A 17,973-nucleotide genomic window follows, 5' to 3' on the forward strand; every position below is an offset into this window, starting at 1 on the left:
GCAGAGGTCTAAAATTATTAAGATATGTACTCGTCACATGTAGTCATTCCATACAAATTGTATAATATTCTCGATTGGTCATAATTTATTTTCATTTTTTTAATATATTTATGAATGTTTTATTTCATTTAAAAATATTATTTATCATTTAATATGCCATTTTGTATGAGTTTTGCTATGAAAATAAGTATACCAAAAAGATTAAAAAAAAATCGTATAGATGTTGTTTAATATGTTATTTAAGGAATATTAATCTATCATTTAGTCCAATTTTTTTTTAAATATGTTATTTTAATTTTAATGACCAATTTTCATTAATAAAATTGTTTGAATTTTTTTTATTCTTTTATAATATATCTTTATTGCAACGTCCAGACACAATATTATTTAACGAGTTAATTGCTCTAATAAGTAATCTAAACTAAAGCTCATTTGGGTTCTTTTTTTTCATTAAGGATCGAATACAAGTCTTTTTGTTTGTATCCATCGGGAACTAGATTTATTTGTAACTCATAATCTTAATGAAGACAGATAAAAATAATTATTGAATAAAATAATAATAATATATAATCTTATCGGACAAATAATAAACAAATTATTTTATTAATGTAAACTATACATGTATCCGAAATTTTTATTTATACTGTAATAAAAAAAAAATCAAAACATCCTTGTTTAATGCGAATTTAAATTTTATTCAGGTCGTCAAACCATTTAGCGCCTCCAAAGACTGAGAACCGCTATCAGCGATCGGTTTTTTATTGGTTAAAATTAGCTTCATTAATATCTAGCTATCAGCGACCGGTTTTCACCGGCGCTGATGCATTTACATGACGTTAGCAAAAACCAACAGTGATCAAAAAAATCGGTCGTTGGAAAGTCATCAGCTACCGAGATAATGTCATTCAGCGACTGATGACGTCATCGGACGAGGCCTTCAGAGACCGGATTATCAGCGACAAGGCCTTCAATGACCAGACTATCAGCGACCGATTTTGACTATCAACAACCGATTTTAGCATCAGCGATCGGTGACGCGATCATCAGCGACCAATTTCATCGGTCACCGATACTCCGATCTGCTGTAGTGAATCAAATAGAACATAAGTTGGACGACAGGATGGACGGATTTCATTAATACATTAAAAGAAAGTAGTCTTTACTTGAAATATTTTATGAAACCGATAAAAATACTTACATGATTTGGGGAGAAATGTTAATAGAAGAAAAAAATCATGGAACTATAAAAATAGTCAGGTAATTATGAGATAATCACTTGTAAATCGTAGAGTTGTAAGGCACGCCAATTGCGTTCGTTCAATGATTCCCAGGTTGGGTTGTTAATGATTTGAGTTCGAGCAAGTTGAGATATGCTCGTGTTTGGAGTGAGTTAATTTGAGTTGAGAAGATAATACTGAGTTGACAACTTTGCTCGTGCTCAACTCGTTAAATGCTCGAGTTGACTTATGCTCGTTGAGACAATTTTAAATTTTGTTTTGGATTTTTTGTTTCAGAACTAGACAAATGATAAGTGATAGCTAATTTCTCCAATCAAAAATATTATCATACTGACATGTCGAGTTATACAATTAGGCGTCAAGCATCAGTGTTTTATAGGTACCCACATAAAACAAAATATTTGCAAACTGTTTTGAATTTATTACACAACATGCTTTCTGCATAATTAATGAAATTACTTGAGATTGGATGTTATATGATTTCATGTAACTCAGTTCTTAATGAGCGAAATGGGATCTGCTCATGCTCAATTTATTAAGTTAACGAATGAGTTGATAATGAACAAGTTATGAACGAAATTTTAGCAAGAAACTAGTTATGAGCAATTTCTCACCCAATACCAAATGTAAATGTGAGGCCAGACCAACGCCAATCACGCCATGTTGAACTAATGCTTGTACTATAATGAATGAATGAATGAATGAATGAAGGAAGGTAGATCTATATCATCTCACAGAGTCCAAATCTGCTGTAATTCCGGGAGGAATTACAGGGTCCTGAAATTCCAATATTAACCATCTATTTTTTCAGTGCACAGATCTCAAAAACATTATAAAAAAGTAAGTTTTCATGCACACATCTCGAGAAAGACCAATGGCTGAGATCGGAATTACAGGTTCTTAAATTCCCCAAGAATTACAGCAGATTTATTTTCCATCTCACAGGGACTCCAGAAGTTTTCCACTAATTAACTATGATACCGTTTCTATTTTTGGTGAATAAAAAAGCACAATCTTATACTGTGATAATACCATCTGGCAGAGGCCATAATTTTAATTAGCTAGGAAGTGTTGTACCTGGCATTTTGTTTCCACTGGGGAAGTTTGCTGATAGGAATCCCATGTTTAATTCTGGCCAGAAAATTTTTTTTTTTAAGCCACCTAATGGGACCATGGTATTAACAATTTTGGACTACAAACACGGCCCATTGAAAAGCCCAGACTCAGAATTAAACAGATCAAACATATGGACTTTTTGAAAAGCCCATTGAAAATCACATTAGACCGTATAAGACAACAAAACAATTCATAATGTGATTTTTCTAATGGAAGAAAAAATAATTCATAGTTTAACAACAAACAATAATGTGATTTTGCTATTGGAGCAACAAAATAATTCATAGTTTAATAGTAAATAAAGGTTGCTGGTCTAGGTCTTCGGCATAAGTCCAGGCCCAGCCCGGACTTGTGTGTTGATGGAATGAACAACACTTTTGTGTCGAAAATGGTTCGACCAAATGCCGCATTACAAGTCGTCATAGAATCCCTCATCAAAGGCGGAAAACTGGTGTTTATTAGCGAACGATCGATCTTATCTAGCACCTAGGTGAAATTGGTAATGGTTAGATATGTTTCGATGGCTGCTAACCCTCAACATCAGTTAATTGACTTCCGGGATAATATGATTTTTTATTTTCTAAAAATAAAAATGGGGAATGTTGCCAAACAAAACTCGTTGTCCTCTGCACTACTGTCGGAAACTAACTTTGAATGTTTGCTCCCAGGAAGCACGTATTCATAAGAGAAGGAGAAAAGAGAGAATGGGAAGAGAGGCTTTTATTTTTTATTTTATTTTTTTTCATCAACTTTTGTTGGCACTTCTTGCAGTAACATAAAAAAAACAGTTGTCAGAACTTATTAGTGCAATTACTGATCTCTGTTTTCGGTAATACTTAATTTAAAACTTGGGTAGAATGCTAATAATTTCTTTCTGACATAGCGTTCAACTAATTAAGCCAACCCTTTAGATGATTGTATACTTTTTGGAAGTGAAATTCATGCCTTGTGTTTTGCTCCTGCCCGTTTGATTTAGCAAATGGTGAAGACTGAAGATATACTGAAAAAGAGGAAATTGACGGGCAACCACTTGCTAAATTAAACGGGCAGGAGCAAGTCACGAAGAGCATCTACCCCACAAAATTTGCAACAAGAACATGCAACCATTAATAGGCTCAGCATATCAGAGTTCATATTTCATTAATGTGATTAATAAGAAGCATCTGTATATTACGCAGTACAAATTAAAGCGTTCTCGTTCACTTTTTGGAGACCTTGATTTTAGACAACTGAAATTATATTTTCAGAGGCGCCAAGGCTCAATATCATTTTGACAATAGTAGTTGATATAATACTACGATATAAATTACCATTATTTCGTTCAAAGCCAGATGAGCGCTCGAGTGATATTTCTCATATAAATCAGTTATCAAAAATATGTACAATTAGACATGCAAACTGTTTACTAAGAGTAGAAATTTATCAGAACCCACCTATAAAATACAATTTAATAATCCTCGCAAATCAATTACACCGGTGTGACTAACTAATCTTACAAACAAAACAAAAATTAAAATTTGGGTCAGTTAACCCTGAAAAGAATCTCCTTCGTGTCGTGATTATCATCCAGTTCCCCCCTTTACAAAGTATTTTAATCTAGTGCACTTCTACAATTGCATAATTATATTATCTATGGTAAGAAGCACCCGAAGTATCATCATACATACCCCGCCATGCATTATTACCTTCATCCGACCCGCTACATGCTTGGTTTTGCACAGGGATGTTACCAAGATCCACTTCTAGGCTCATCTGCTGCACTTCAGCTGCAGACAATATTTTGATACTCTTCACACAACTCACAAATTCCCTGCCATACAAAAAAAAGGATATCAGTAATTAAAATAAGAACAAATTTATGGTTCAAAACCCGGTTTTGGCTGGTGTTTATGAAAAGAAGGGGCTTGAGTATGCCCTTTAATCAGAAATGGGATCCCTAGAGAATGAAATATTTTATAATCCTAACAAACTTCTTCAAATACCGGTTTGGTACAAAACAAGACTTTGGAACAATAAAAAGTTCAGGAGTAAGCTTTTTAGAAATGAAGGATCACTTGACAATGGTTATTTTGACAATCTTGACAATAGATTGAAAAAAAAAATCAAATAAAGTTGAAAATTAGTACAGAAAAAACTTATAGGTATGTTATTGGACATATATATAGAGGCCCACGATAACATTTTATGCAATTTAAGTATAGTTTGACAATGCATCAAAGACCGTCAATTACCAACTGTTGAAATTTCAAGTCACGTGATGTACATGCACGGTGAAACATTAATCAAAATCTCATCACAATATACATGATATGAAGCCGATGATATTGCATTTCAAATTTAAGCTTTATTTATGAAGATTGTTAAAATAAAGAATTGTCAAGTGATCCCCCCTCGACATGACATATAGATAGCCTATATACCAGTGGATAATGCATCAAGGATTGATAAAACTCAGATCATTAAAAAAGTTAAAACCGTTCAATGTTGGATTTCAAATTGGAACTTTATTTTTGACAATTGTCAAAGTTTTCAAGTTATTAATTCATAAGAAGATCCAAAAACACAAAAAGATATCAAACAGAGTAACATAAAGGATATATATTGGCAATGTGAGGAAACTTACTCCCATGGGTCATCTCCAACAAGTAAGATATCATTTTCATGGTCTACATAGACCAGTTTCCAATCGGTTCGATAAGGATCCTCAAGTTGTCCCTGAATACCAAACATGCATGCCAGATCGTGCCGTAGCTCATCATATCCTCTGTATCGTGTCACATCAATCGACCTCCCCACTGAGCCTCGCTTTTGCACCTTCACCCAATGTAACACAATAAAATAAGTTTTCTGTAAAGATATATTTACAAGTAGGGGTGTTCTTTGGGTCCGGGTTATTTGGTTCAACCGAACTAAAAAGGTTTGGATTGATTGGTTCAGTTTTTTAAATGGATCGGTTCAGTTGAATTACTTCAGTTTTTTATGGCTCTATTTTTACAAAACCGAAAAGATCGAACCGACCAAACTCTATATGATTCAAATCCATGCTTTATATATAATGTAAGTAATATCAACAGCTTATATTTTTGGTTTGGATATTTTAGAACATCTACATATTTTGTATGGAAATGAACAATGTATGTGATGTCAACAACTTATATATACAATCATATTTTAAATTTTATGATTATTAGATGTATTTGTGTGTGTATTGAGTTCTGATCTTTTAAACTTTAATCTCTTATTTCGGTTGAACCAAACAAACCGAAATTTACTTTGGTTATATTGGTTTGGTTGTTACTCGGTTGACAAGTTTAATACAGTTAGTTCGGTTATATTTTTGAAAACCGAATAAAATTTTGGTTTGAATACTTTAATTCGGTTTTAACCGAACCAACCCAATGAACACCCCTATTTACAAGGGGAAAGGTAGTAACCCACAAACCTTGGTGAAAGTTCTGCGTTGTGTTTGATTATTATTCCACATGCCTTGACTAGGCATCCCGCTTTCCGGTAAACCGACATCACTTGAGCAACCTGGCTTGAACGATATATCAGGCAAACCAAATGACTGAGAACTGATATCTGCAGTAGAAATCTCAGTCTCGACATCCATGTAAGGTTTTTTACCAGAATATAAGTTCTCCACCTCCTTCCCCGATGCCACACCTCTCGCCATTAAGGCATCGGGCATCAACCCATCCATAAATATACTGTTTGCATTGCTATTAATGTTATTAACACTATTCATGTTATTGTTATTATTTCTCGTGTCAATTTGTACACCACTTCCATCAAGGCATCCTGCAGGCATTGAGAAGCTATCCTGGTGGGGCCCATCATCCAGACAGAAAGAACTTGCAGAGGATGCATCGAGATCTGTTACTGTGTTTCGGTTTGGTTTTAGTCGGGAATCGGGTTTGCTTTGGATTTCTTGGAGAAAATTCTCCACTGGTGATTGCATGAATGCCACTGCAGCGACATCTGTCAGATTTGCACTCCCTTGGTGACCCCGACTCAAGGAATTGACAGGAGGAGGTGGGTCAGTGTTGGGGCAGGATTGAGATCGGCTGAGTTGCTGGGCCTTCAGTTGCTGTATATTGTTTTGCTGTAGGTGAATTTCTGAGGTTTTCTGGCCGACTTGTTGCACTACCTGAGATTGGTATTGTGGGTTTAACTGGGACAAAATTTGCTGTTGCTGCTGTTGGTACTTCTGCAGTAACTGAATTTGCTGGATTTCCTGTTGCGACAGTTGTGACAGTTGCGGCAACTGCTGGCTCTGCAAGAGAGCCTGCTGGTAATCTACTGGCAATTGGTTTTGCAATACTTGCGGCAATGCAGACTGTTGTTTAACTGCAGTTATAATATGATTGTTGTTGTTGTTGTTGTTGTTGTTGTTGATGTTGTTGTTGTTGTTGTTGTTCGGTTTTGCTATTTCATGTTGTTGGGATTGATTAGATGTGGGACCCATGATCAAATTTTGTTTCAACTTTTGTTGTTCAACAGCCTCCAGTTGCTGTAACTGCTGTTGCTGTTGCTGTTGCTGTTGGTGGAGTTGCATTTGCTGTCTTTGTAGTTGAGGAAGCATTTGGATGGAGTTTGGAATTTGAATGGAATTGGGAAGTTGTAACGGGACCTGGTTCTGTAGTTGGGGTTGCTGTTGCACAACTTGCGCCTGTTGCTGAGCTGGAACCTGATGCTGAGGTGGCAGTTGCTGCTCATTAGGCAATGCGGATTGAGGAGTTACAACTGGTTTTGTGCTGAATTGCAAATTTGGTATAGGCATCCCTTGCGATTGGAAATTCTGCAAAGGCGGATTAGAGGGCATTAAATTCCCAGGAGTCTGTTGTTGTTGCATGGCCATCCATTGGACGAGACTCAGCCCAGGAAATATCGCATTTTGTATATCCTTCAATCCAAAATCATCAGATAGCCATGGCATGACTCTTCGAAATGCACTCTCCACTTCCGACTCGTCATCTGAAAAATACATTACTTCCAGTGAACTTTGGTTTCCATAAAAAAGGAAAAATCAGAGAACTAACTGCTCTTTTCATTTTCTTCATTTTTTTTCCCTTTATTCATTGTATTTTGTGTGTGTGTGTGGAGTTGGAGGGAGGGGTCAACCTGGCACGCCTGGTTGCTTAGGAATTTTGGGTCTAAAGATTGGTGGAGGGCATATATAAAATGGCGTTGCCACAGGCTCGATTTCCCATAATGACACACGGGTTCGTCTCTCGGTGGCTGTTGACTCGTCCCACCCAACCTAAGTATTATCCAAAAAAGACAAGTAAAAAAAAAAAACAAATTTAATACCAGCTTTGGTGCCAGAATATGCTTACTGTAAATCATGTGAGAAATAGCACTACTCACCTGGAGATTTCTCCAATGAGAATTTTTCCAGCGAACAGGGTCCAAGTCGCTGATGCCAGTTATTGTACCCATGTACCGGCGCACACTAGAATCCTCTGTCTCAAACAGCATCCTGAATCGCATGCCGAGTGACACTTGCGTGTACAAGGCCTTGTTGTACTTGGCCAGTGGGATTACAAACTCTGATGGGCTTGCCCTGAATTGCCAAATCATACAAGTATCAGCAAAATGTCTTTTTGTTTTCGTTTTTCAAAACTTTCACACTCGAGAAAATGATGAGATAGTTAGTACTACCTAGGATTGTAGAATATGGTGAATTGGCTGTTATTTTGCGCAGCGTGTGCAGCTGCAGCTAGAAGTCCAATGTGCATGCTGTCACTTGATAGAACTGAAGAAGAAAGAGCTGGCTGTTGTCTGTTTGCGCGTCTTATTCCTAAAAGAAGCTGCGACTTCTCATCTCTGAACAAAATGAGGTGCATAAGCTCCCATTTTTCAGCAAGAGGAGGGTTGAAGTGCCTCGTGTCTTTCATGCCTCACTTGTGCCTCCCATCCTTAACTCCATTTTCAAAGTCCAAACAGTCGATCCGAACTGCTCAACACGATCTCCATATTAAAATGTGCTTGGAGATCAAATTTTATATTTTTTGGAAATGTTTTACTATTTTTTTAGATCGGTACAAAATCACTGTTTCTGGACCATTCAAAAACAGTGATTTTGTACCAATCTAAAAAACTAGTAAAACATTTCCAAAATTATAAAATTTGGTCTGCGAGCACATTTTTATATGGATATCATGTTGAGCTGTTCAGATCGACTCCTTGGACTTTGAAAATGGAGTTAAGGACGGAAGCACAACTGAGGCGTGAAAGACAAGAGGCATTTAAACCCTACTCTTTCGGCAATAACAACTGAGAAAGAAAAATGTAGTACCAAACCTGATAAAGAGAACAGAGTCTCCAGCTATGAGCCTTTTCGTGCTTACAAATACACTCCAGCCTGTTGTCAGAAGATGCCTCTTGGGCTGACCTGGATTTATATCAGATCATAGACTAAAAGCGTCATAGTAAAAACTAAAATAATTAAATACAATTAGATGCTGTAAAATAAGAAAACATACCACGATAAATATGTCGAAATTTCCATGAAGAATCGTGTAGATCCTTGGCCACCAACTCTTGAGCCGGTGGTTGCATTGTAAAGTCCTGTAAGTAACAATGTTTTCATCAGGTAACATAAGATAAATTGCTTAACCAGACAAAAAAGGTTCTACTCCATAATTACATTTCATTTTCATCTCCGTTCAACAATTATTTGGTGTCCCAGTGAGTAAAAGGCACTATGGGAACCAAATCATAAAGGTAGGGGTGTTCATTGGATCCGATTTATTTGGTTTTCGACCGAACCGACAAATTGTAGAATAAATGGTTCAGTTTTTCGCTTCAAATGGTTCCGTTCAGTTGAATTTTTGGATTACTTTGGTTTTTCATATTTGGCTTGGTTTAGTCTTCTCTTATTTCGGTTCAACCAAACAAATCAAAATTTACTTGATATTTACTTGATATTACTTCGGTTTTTTATATTTGGTTGGGTTTAATCTCTCTTATTTCGGTTCGACTGATATCTATCTTAATACCTATTCTATGATTATATTAAATATATTTGTGTATCTGTTAAGTTTTGACCTTTTGGAATTTAATCTCTTAATTCGGTTCAACCAAACAAACCGAAATCTCCTTGAGTTTTTTTGGTTCGGTTGTTATTCTGTTGACAAGTTTAATTTGGTAGGTTTAGTTAGATTTTTGAAAACCGAATAAAATTTTGGTTTGACTATTTTAATTCAGTTTTAACAAAACCGACCATCTGAACACCCCTACATAAAGGTCAGGTCTACCACCAGTGCTGTAGAGGTTTGATACGCCATGTCAATATGTCATATGTAATTAATACAAAGAGAAAGTCAACTTACCAAAGGTGGAAAAATCTTCTCAGCAGCACGGCGGGGCACTGAAAAGCCTCCATGTGTACTCGTATCACTTGCTGTTAATGTTTTACAAAAGAACTCGGCTGGCTGTTTGTTTTGTTTCAGGCCCATTTCTGATGCTAGCATTGCCTCTCTGTCATACTACAAGAAACTTAAGTAAACAACCTATTCAAGATTCTCTTAGTTAAACATAAACAAAATATAAGGAAACCCTAATTAGTCAATAACTAAGATACAAGCTCGTACATACTTTATTGACGGGTTGAAGGGTCATTTGAGCATAAACCTCGTCACTCTCCAGATCAGCCTAATAGCACAAATTTTTATTATAGAACAAATTAAAAACATTATACAGAGTTAATTGATAAGAAGCAATTGAGATAAGAAAATTTCGTACAAGTAAAGTACAACTATGAAGCCGACAGATAAGCTTAGAAGGCAGATTTGGATAACTCGGGATACTGTCTATCTCTTTATGCATAGAGGCTGCTACCTATTTTACAACAAAAGAAAATAAACTATGAAAGAAGCTTCAGTGACAAAAAAAATGATTATGAAAATTTTCCTTTTTGAGTTTCATTGACATTAAATTTAGAAAACCCATACCTGCTCACTGTGGCCTTGGGGAAAGTATACCACGAGACTACCAACGGGCGGTAATGAGACAAGTGGGCCCGCACAAGCGTGCCATAGCTCTGAATTTATGATTTTCTTTTCTCCTATAGTTCGGAGAAAAAATGTACACATTAGAAACTTGCAGAATAAAAACATCGGCATCCTCAAAATTAATATAAAAGATAACTACAAACATTTTTTGGCACTACAGAGAAGATATACGCCCTTTTTAGGAAAATTATATTAATACAAGTTTTAAAATTACATATTTTGAGTTTGTATATCTGAATCAAGCCAAAATTAAATTGTGATTGATTCTTTAGTTAGAGTACTATACTGAATCCCAAGTCCCAGCACTAGCAGCAAGAGCTGAGGAGCATGGGGCCCACAGCACAGTGATACGGATCACACAAGGGGCTGCACTGTAAGCACTTTAGCAAAACACAACTTTGGATATAAAGTACAGCTACGGTAAGCTCTTAGCTCCCTGTTTCTTCATTCCAAACCGCAAATTAATAAAAGAAGATGCACAAAAGATCACAAAAAACAATACCTACATCCACCATTGAATGTACTGAATTCTTCAATTTCTAAAAAATAGAGGGGGGAAATAAGATTTGTACCCTCTGCTGAATTAGCCGAAGCTCCATTTGAACTAGGAGCCTTCATTTAACTATCTCGAAGTACTTGCAAAATTCTCCAAAGGTGGATACCTCTTAAAGCGAGATTCTCCCGTGTTGAGTTCAGCCCCTTATACCCACTTTTTAACAGAAACCCCCTTTTGTTTTGTTTAATCACGCCGAGATCCTTAAAAAAGTATTTCCCAAATGCGTTACAGAGAAGCAACCCATGATACACACCACACCTCTTTCTTCTCTAGCCTCGTGCAAGGAAACTTCACCTCAAAGTGTGATACCTCTTGGATATTCTATCAGCCACAAAAAGCTTATATACCCGCAAACATACAGTAATTCGATATCAACCCGAATCTTCAAATAGAACCTGTCTCTCTCTCTCCCTCTCCCCTCCTCTATTACGCGCTACTACTTAGAATGGAATAAAACTTCAAATCCCATTAATCCACAAAAAACAAGATTCGAACTCCAATTTACCCAAATCTCTGCTATAGGATAACAAGCTATAATGGTAGCCCACCCAACACAAATTGTAATTTGATACGCACAAATCCAAGCTCCAAGTTGAGAGGTCACAGCAGTTATTCGTCGCTTTATCAGACTTCACCTGAGAGAGGTGTTTTACCCCCTTTGTAATGTTTTTTTCTGGATACGGCGACGGTTGGAGAAAAAGTGTTGGGGGAAATGAGAGAGTTTGAGCTGGTTCTCCTGCTCTCTTTCTTTTCTGGGTTATGTGTTTGGTGTGCTGGTGTGTGTTTTGTGTGTGTGGGTGTGTTGGTTTCTTGCTGGGATCAGAGAGGAGAGGGGCCGACACGAAAGCGACCGCTGCGAGTTAAAATACAACGAAACCATCGCCTTCTCTCTTCTTTCTTCAACTCGACTGAGCCGCTTCAGAAAAATAAAGAATGTACCTTTTTAAAAAAATAATGGGTTGTCTTTTGCATGTTTACACTTATAAACATTGATATGTCATTTATAACCCTAGAAAATTAAAACACGTTTTGACAAATAGGTGAAATTTATATAAAAATTATTCTACTAATTAAATCAAAATTATTTAAAACACTAGAGTCTTCAGCCTCTTCTCGTGCATAGCAACATAAAGATATAAATCACAAGTTAAAAGAGTGATTGGCTGATTGCTTCATCTATTTTGTTGTGTTATAGATTTCTTGTACTTCTTTCTTTCTGAGGTCTAGAACAATTTGCCATTTAAATACTCATTTTTTTTATTTTTTGATAAACATCTCCTATTTTTCTATAATTTGTTTCGGATTTCGTATTCACTTGTAGACCAACAACAGTTACTAAAAAATATGTAGACTGTATGAATCATAATAATCATAATTCTGTCTTTCTTATCTATTCATTTGTACATTTGTCTGATTGCTAAAATTCTTTATCGTACAATTAGAGTAATTTTTTTTTCTTAGATTGTATTTTTAAACTTCTTCATATTGTACAATGCAAAATATACTTCAAGAGTTAGTTTGTGAATTCAGTATCATAGCACAAACAAAATTATGTATAAATCAATCTACTTTTTTACATACGTTCAAAAGAAAAGATTTCCAAAAACAACATATTTCCTAGCCGGATCAAATTAAGACCTACACAATTGTTGAGGTTATATATGCAAAAGAGTAAGTGGTTTAGAAAAACCACTCCGCATTAAGTGGCATGTTTATTTGGTGGGTAATTGTTCCGAGAGTGGGATGAGTAGGAGAAATTATTCGGCTTTTTTTTTTTCTAATTGAATAAATTTAATTCCGTATAACCCGGACCGGCCCACATGCACTTCTTCCTTCCCATACGTATCTGCTCTCTCACTCGTTTTGGAAATTGCTTTGTTGACCAAAAAGAGCTTGTACCAATAATCCAGTATATATAATCGTGCCAGAATATACCAGCTCCGGCCGGATCCAAAACCGGTACAGAAGACACCCAACAAGCTGGGAATTTGCATCCTCTGAGTTAACTCAAATTTTGAGTTTAGATTCAGACCGTCCGATATCAGTTTACACAATATTAAAGGATTATAAGCAGAATTGATTTGAATTCTGATCGGACAGTTCCAAGCTAAACTCAAATGGTGTGTGAATATGGAAAATAAATATGTTGTAATTCCAAAATCAATAAACAGTGACTCTGAAATTCCTCCAATCTGAATTCAGACATCGAATTTTTTTCAAGAATATATCTTGAAACAGCTGGTTTTTCCTTGCATGTATTTCGAAACAGTTCAACGGCTGGATTCAAATTTCAAAAATTTCAGAATTACTGTTTACTGGTCACAGATTTTAGCAGATTCACGAGAATGTGGACAGACAAGCTGGTCAATACAAAGGCAGTTGATTGGTGAGTCAGGTCATCGGTAGTTCGACAAAGAATAACAGGAGAAAAGGCAATGAGCAATATTGTGTGTTGTTTTCTTCAAAAAAAAAAAAAAAAAATGTATTGCTTTTGTTGCATGGGAGATGGGACGCCTGAAATTCATTTCTGCAATCCGGTTTAACCATGTTGTGATTTTAGATTAATATTTGAATAAGTATTATTTCAAAAATAATATTATGACATTCTTATGTATTGCAATAAAACAAAATGACCAACAAGTATATAAAAAAAATCCTTTACAAAGAAAATTATAATTCTCTGCCATAGATGAAAAACATCAAACAAATAAAGAAATAAAAGAGATGTAATGAAACTGTTATTTATGTAATGTGAGTAATTAAGAGACTTTGCGACTTTGCATTCGTTTTTCTGTTTAGTAAGCAAAGAAAATTTTACATTTTTTTTTTCCTTTAGAAAAAAATATAACAATTGGCACTAATTTTCAATGTATCATAAAAAATAGGTCTTATAAAAAAAATCATATAAAGTCTATATACTTAAAAAAGGACCGAATCTACATGCACTTTATCATCTGATTGCTTTATGTTGTTGGTGATATTGTAATTATAATAGCCTTTAATCTTTAACTTTAACTAGACTTGTTGGTCACTAGTGTCGCATCATGGAAAAAAACTATTGAGTTGCGACTTGATTTTATTTCTTTTCCATGATTTTAACCTACTTAGGAAGAAAATACTAGAATAAAATCAAAACCATTTCAACTAAAAATGGTCATCAAATGGATCCAAAAAAAAATATTCCAACTTGTTTAAAATCTCATAAAATTTGTGTTAACCGAACAGGTTCTTAATATTTTTCACATTTTCAAAAACAATGTATAATTAAAAAGGCTTTAACATTTTTAGCGGAAAATTTTAGAAGTCGGTGTATTATAACTTTATGTAAGAACCGCAGACTTAGTATAGTGGTATGAAGTATGAACCCTCATCTCTCTTTCAAGAGGACGTAGATTCAATTTTTGCGAATAATATCTAAAAAATGTTAGAATTTACCGAGATTATTTAATAAAATAAAAAAATTATGTGAAAATTTAAGGCCAATAGAGCTTTATCGGCTCCACCATTAAAAAATATTATCACAAAACCCTCATTAAGAATAAAATTATAAACAGGACCATGCGCATGGAGTTTGGTAACAAGGTGGTACAGCTAATCAGAATTCTCTGTTCCTGGTACATGATCCACAGTACAAGGCGCTATTAATTTGTTTAATCAATCACATTCAATTATCAACCAAAGCACCGATTAAGTGAAACGTGTATTAGAGCTAGAAAGGATTAATGCAGCCTATTATGATTTAGCAGATTTGAATGGGCATTTATTAAAATATATTTTATTAATTTCTTTGCACCCAAAAAGTCTATAAATTGTACAAAATATAATTTCATAGCATTTTTTACTGACACCACTGATTAAACTTACCAGCTACCAATAATATACATTACACAATTAAACTTATCAACAAATATCTCTCCTTCCTCTCCACTTGACAAGATTATTAGAGCATCTACATCCCAGCAACTCAAATGAGTTTTTAAATAACTGTTAACTACTTTTTAGAAATTATAGTCTCTAAAGTTTCTAACTTTCACATCTCTGAAATTAATTTTAGAGTTTCTATTAAACCACGTCAACAATAAAATTAAAAGAAGAAATAATTCCTGCCAATCATTTGGCTAGCATAGAGTTTATAAATATTTTTTTAATAAAAAACTCTCCTGCATAATTTTTAAATAAGAAACTCTCTTAAATTTCTGAAATTGAATTAAAAACTCTCATAGTACCCAGGAATGTAAATGCTTTTAGAAAAACATATTTATCACAGATCAATTAATCAATTAATTGACCTCACTCAAATTTATGAAATTCTCTTGCAAATGTAGGAAGTTACTCCAAAAAATATTTTAATATTTTTTTTACTCCGCCACTATTTGTTGTGTTGCTGACTTGCTGTACAGCCTGTACTTACCAATGTCATGCAACTGTAGTTGCAAAAAATCCGGGTTTGAATCCTAGTTCCTTACCAACAGACCTACGTACTCATAGTCATAGCAACCAATAACCCTAAAACATATATAGGTATCGTGTCTGTTTGCTATTCAAGTATACAAGTATTCCCAATATATTGCTACCATGAAATTAGGAGAACATGACAGATCTACCAGATAAGTTTATTAATTATTATTTTTTTCAATTGTTCTACGTGATTAGTCTTCAAAAATTATCAAGCACTCTTTTACGTGTTGGAGGGAGTTGACATGCAATTAGGGGATTTTTTTTTTTAAATATAATCAATTTTAATTGTTTTAATAGAACAAGCAACATTAAGAAGATTTTTTTATAAAAAACAGCTCTATCAATTTTAGGGATCGATGGAGGGAAGAATAAATATAAATGACCAACACAGATTCTGTAGAACAAAATTTTAATTCTTCCTCCACCGATCCCTAGGATCGGTGGAGCTGTTTTTTTGTAACAAGAAATCAATGGTACATGTTCTATTAAAATAATTAGAATTTATTCTATTAAAAAAAAATCCAATTAGGGACACTTGATATATTAAAGTTCTATTTATAAAAAAATTAGTCCGAATTGCTTTTGTATACAGGTTAAGATCTTGCGGATCCAGAATTTTCGTCAAGGAGTAAAAAAATATCGAATTGGGTTTAAATAGCTAATTAAATTTAAACTCATTAACTAATTGGGTATTCGATAAAAAAAAAAACAATGTTTTTACTTATACTTTTCAATGCTCTGGCTTGTAATTTCTGATGCTCTAACTTATAATTCTAATTATCAATCATAATTTAAGAAATTTATTTTGACTTTAACACTAAATTTAACACGAATTACAATTCGAACATCTAGACGAAGGCAACAAAAATTTCAAGGAAACAAAGTCGATCGGGACTGATAGATCACTACTAAAACTCAAAATCTGACCCCCTAAAACCATACAGGTCCACCCCTGAAGATATAGATGTAATTAATATGCCTGACATCTTATATTGGTAGAATTAAAAATGTAATATACCAAACTTTTGAGGTTGTCTTTTAGGATATTTAATAATTAATTTACAACTACGAACTCTTGTATTTCGCTGATGCCTATTAATTTAAATGTCAATCCTATAAAAAGAGGGATTAATAATAATCTCGACGATGATATTTGAAATTAATTTAAAAATATCGAAAATTAAAAAGTAAATTTATAAATATATTATTATAATTTAGATATTTAATAATCAAATTATATATAATTTTATAGAAAAATGTTCTCTGTCCACAAATTGTCCATCACCTGATCCACTCTAACTGATTTTAACGACTCTACTTTCCTTTTATAAATCAGATCTCTCTTTCAATCCGTATAACCGTATTCTCTCCTCCTTTACGAAAACCACATCTCTTTCTCTCTCCACAGCCTCGATCCGTCGATCGATTAAAAATCAATAACAACGATGCTCTGATCCTCCTCCGCCTTCGTACGGAGGCTTCTCTTCCTCTACTGTGCCACTTATTTCTCCTCTATCGGCCGGTACACTTCTTACCGTACGATCCTTACTGTTGTTTCCTCTCATCGTATCTTAGGTTCTACTCAATTCTCCTTCTCGATTTTTGTTTTGATGATATTTATCGTTTTTTAATCGAAATTAAATAAAGTTTCTATTCGTTCAAGACAGAAAAAGACAACGAATACGAACGACAACAGATATGAGTAAAATGAAGGCACAGGCCTTGTTCTATAAAATTTGATTCGGATATATCTCCTGTGTGAATGTGAATAAAAGAAAAAGACAAAAGGAAGGCAAAAATGTGGAGAAACAATCAAAAAAATCTCACGCAACATTACTTTTTTCATATATGTCCCTGAAAATAATCGTATTTAGATGTATTTGTTATGTTAGTTGGAACTTGCAAATGATGTCATTAAAGATTGACACATTTAGATTTGAATCTAAATAGACATATTTAGATCTGAATTTAAAATTTAGCACTTTTTATCTGTTTCACTTGATCTGTTTAGGTTTTAAAGTGTCGATTTGTTATGTTTACAGTTTGGATCGGTTAGGATTACAGTATCTATTAAATAGTTTTACAGGATATATGCAATAGCTTACATGATCTATGCAATAGTTTTCAGTTCTTTATTTTACATATCTAGATTGATTCATGCAGCTTGTTAAGTTAGTATTCCAGCTGATTCAATTGTTTTACATGATTCTTGCACTAGTTGTACATGATTCTTGCAATTATTTTACCGGATCCTTGCAATTTTATTTTACATAATTCTTGAACTAGTTTTACAGGATATCGAACTGTTATGAAAGTTTATGGATGTTTGAAAATGTGAAGTACGTTTTTTGTAGGATTTGTTATTTAAGTTACAGCATTGAATGATGAATTTTACAGTATTGGTGCATATTGAAATGTTTTCATATTACAGGCACTCCTATGATTTTCAGTCAGGTAAATAACTTGTAATATTATTTTATAATTCTTATTTGTTATAAATCGAATTTGTTTCATTCTATACAGTATTATGTGAAAATTTTACAGTATACAAGATTCAATTGAAAATTTACAGTATTATTTGAAAATT

The 17,973-nt window shown here is 34.2% G+C and overlaps 1 protein-coding gene across 2 annotated transcripts; it reads right to left on the reverse strand.

Moving 5' to 3' along the window:
• Positions 1–3,739: 3,739 nt before the first annotated feature.
• Positions 3,740–11,806, reverse strand: ARF19 (auxin response factor 19). Of its 2 annotated transcripts, none has more exons than XM_078301551.1 (13): positions 10,945–11,806; positions 10,313–10,425; positions 10,104–10,199; positions 9,957–10,013; positions 9,692–9,847; positions 8,843–8,927; positions 8,661–8,751; positions 8,019–8,183; positions 7,725–7,920; positions 7,479–7,617; positions 5,797–7,331; positions 4,978–5,168; positions 3,740–4,164 (listed from the first exon to the last, which is right to left on the reverse strand). In XM_078301551.1, the coding sequence occupies exons 1-13, from the start codon at positions 10,988–10,990 to the stop codon at positions 3,981–3,983; spliced, it is 3,054 nt and encodes a 1,017-aa protein (XP_078157677.1). In that variant the 5' UTR covers positions 10,991–11,806; the 3' UTR covers positions 3,740–3,980. The 2 variants fall into 2 exon arrangements, with proteins under 2 accessions (XP_078157677.1, XP_078157678.1); XM_078301552.1 differs by lacking the exon at positions 10,945–11,806 and adding an exon at positions 10,875–10,902.
• Between the last annotated feature and the right edge of the window lie 6,167 nt (positions 11,807–17,973).

The sequence above is a fragment of the Carex rostrata genome, chromosome 4 (assembly GCF_964058835.1).
Source record: "Carex rostrata chromosome 4, lpCarRost1.2, whole genome shotgun sequence".
NCBI classification, from domain to species: Eukaryota; Viridiplantae; Streptophyta; class Magnoliopsida; order Poales; family Cyperaceae; genus Carex; species Carex rostrata.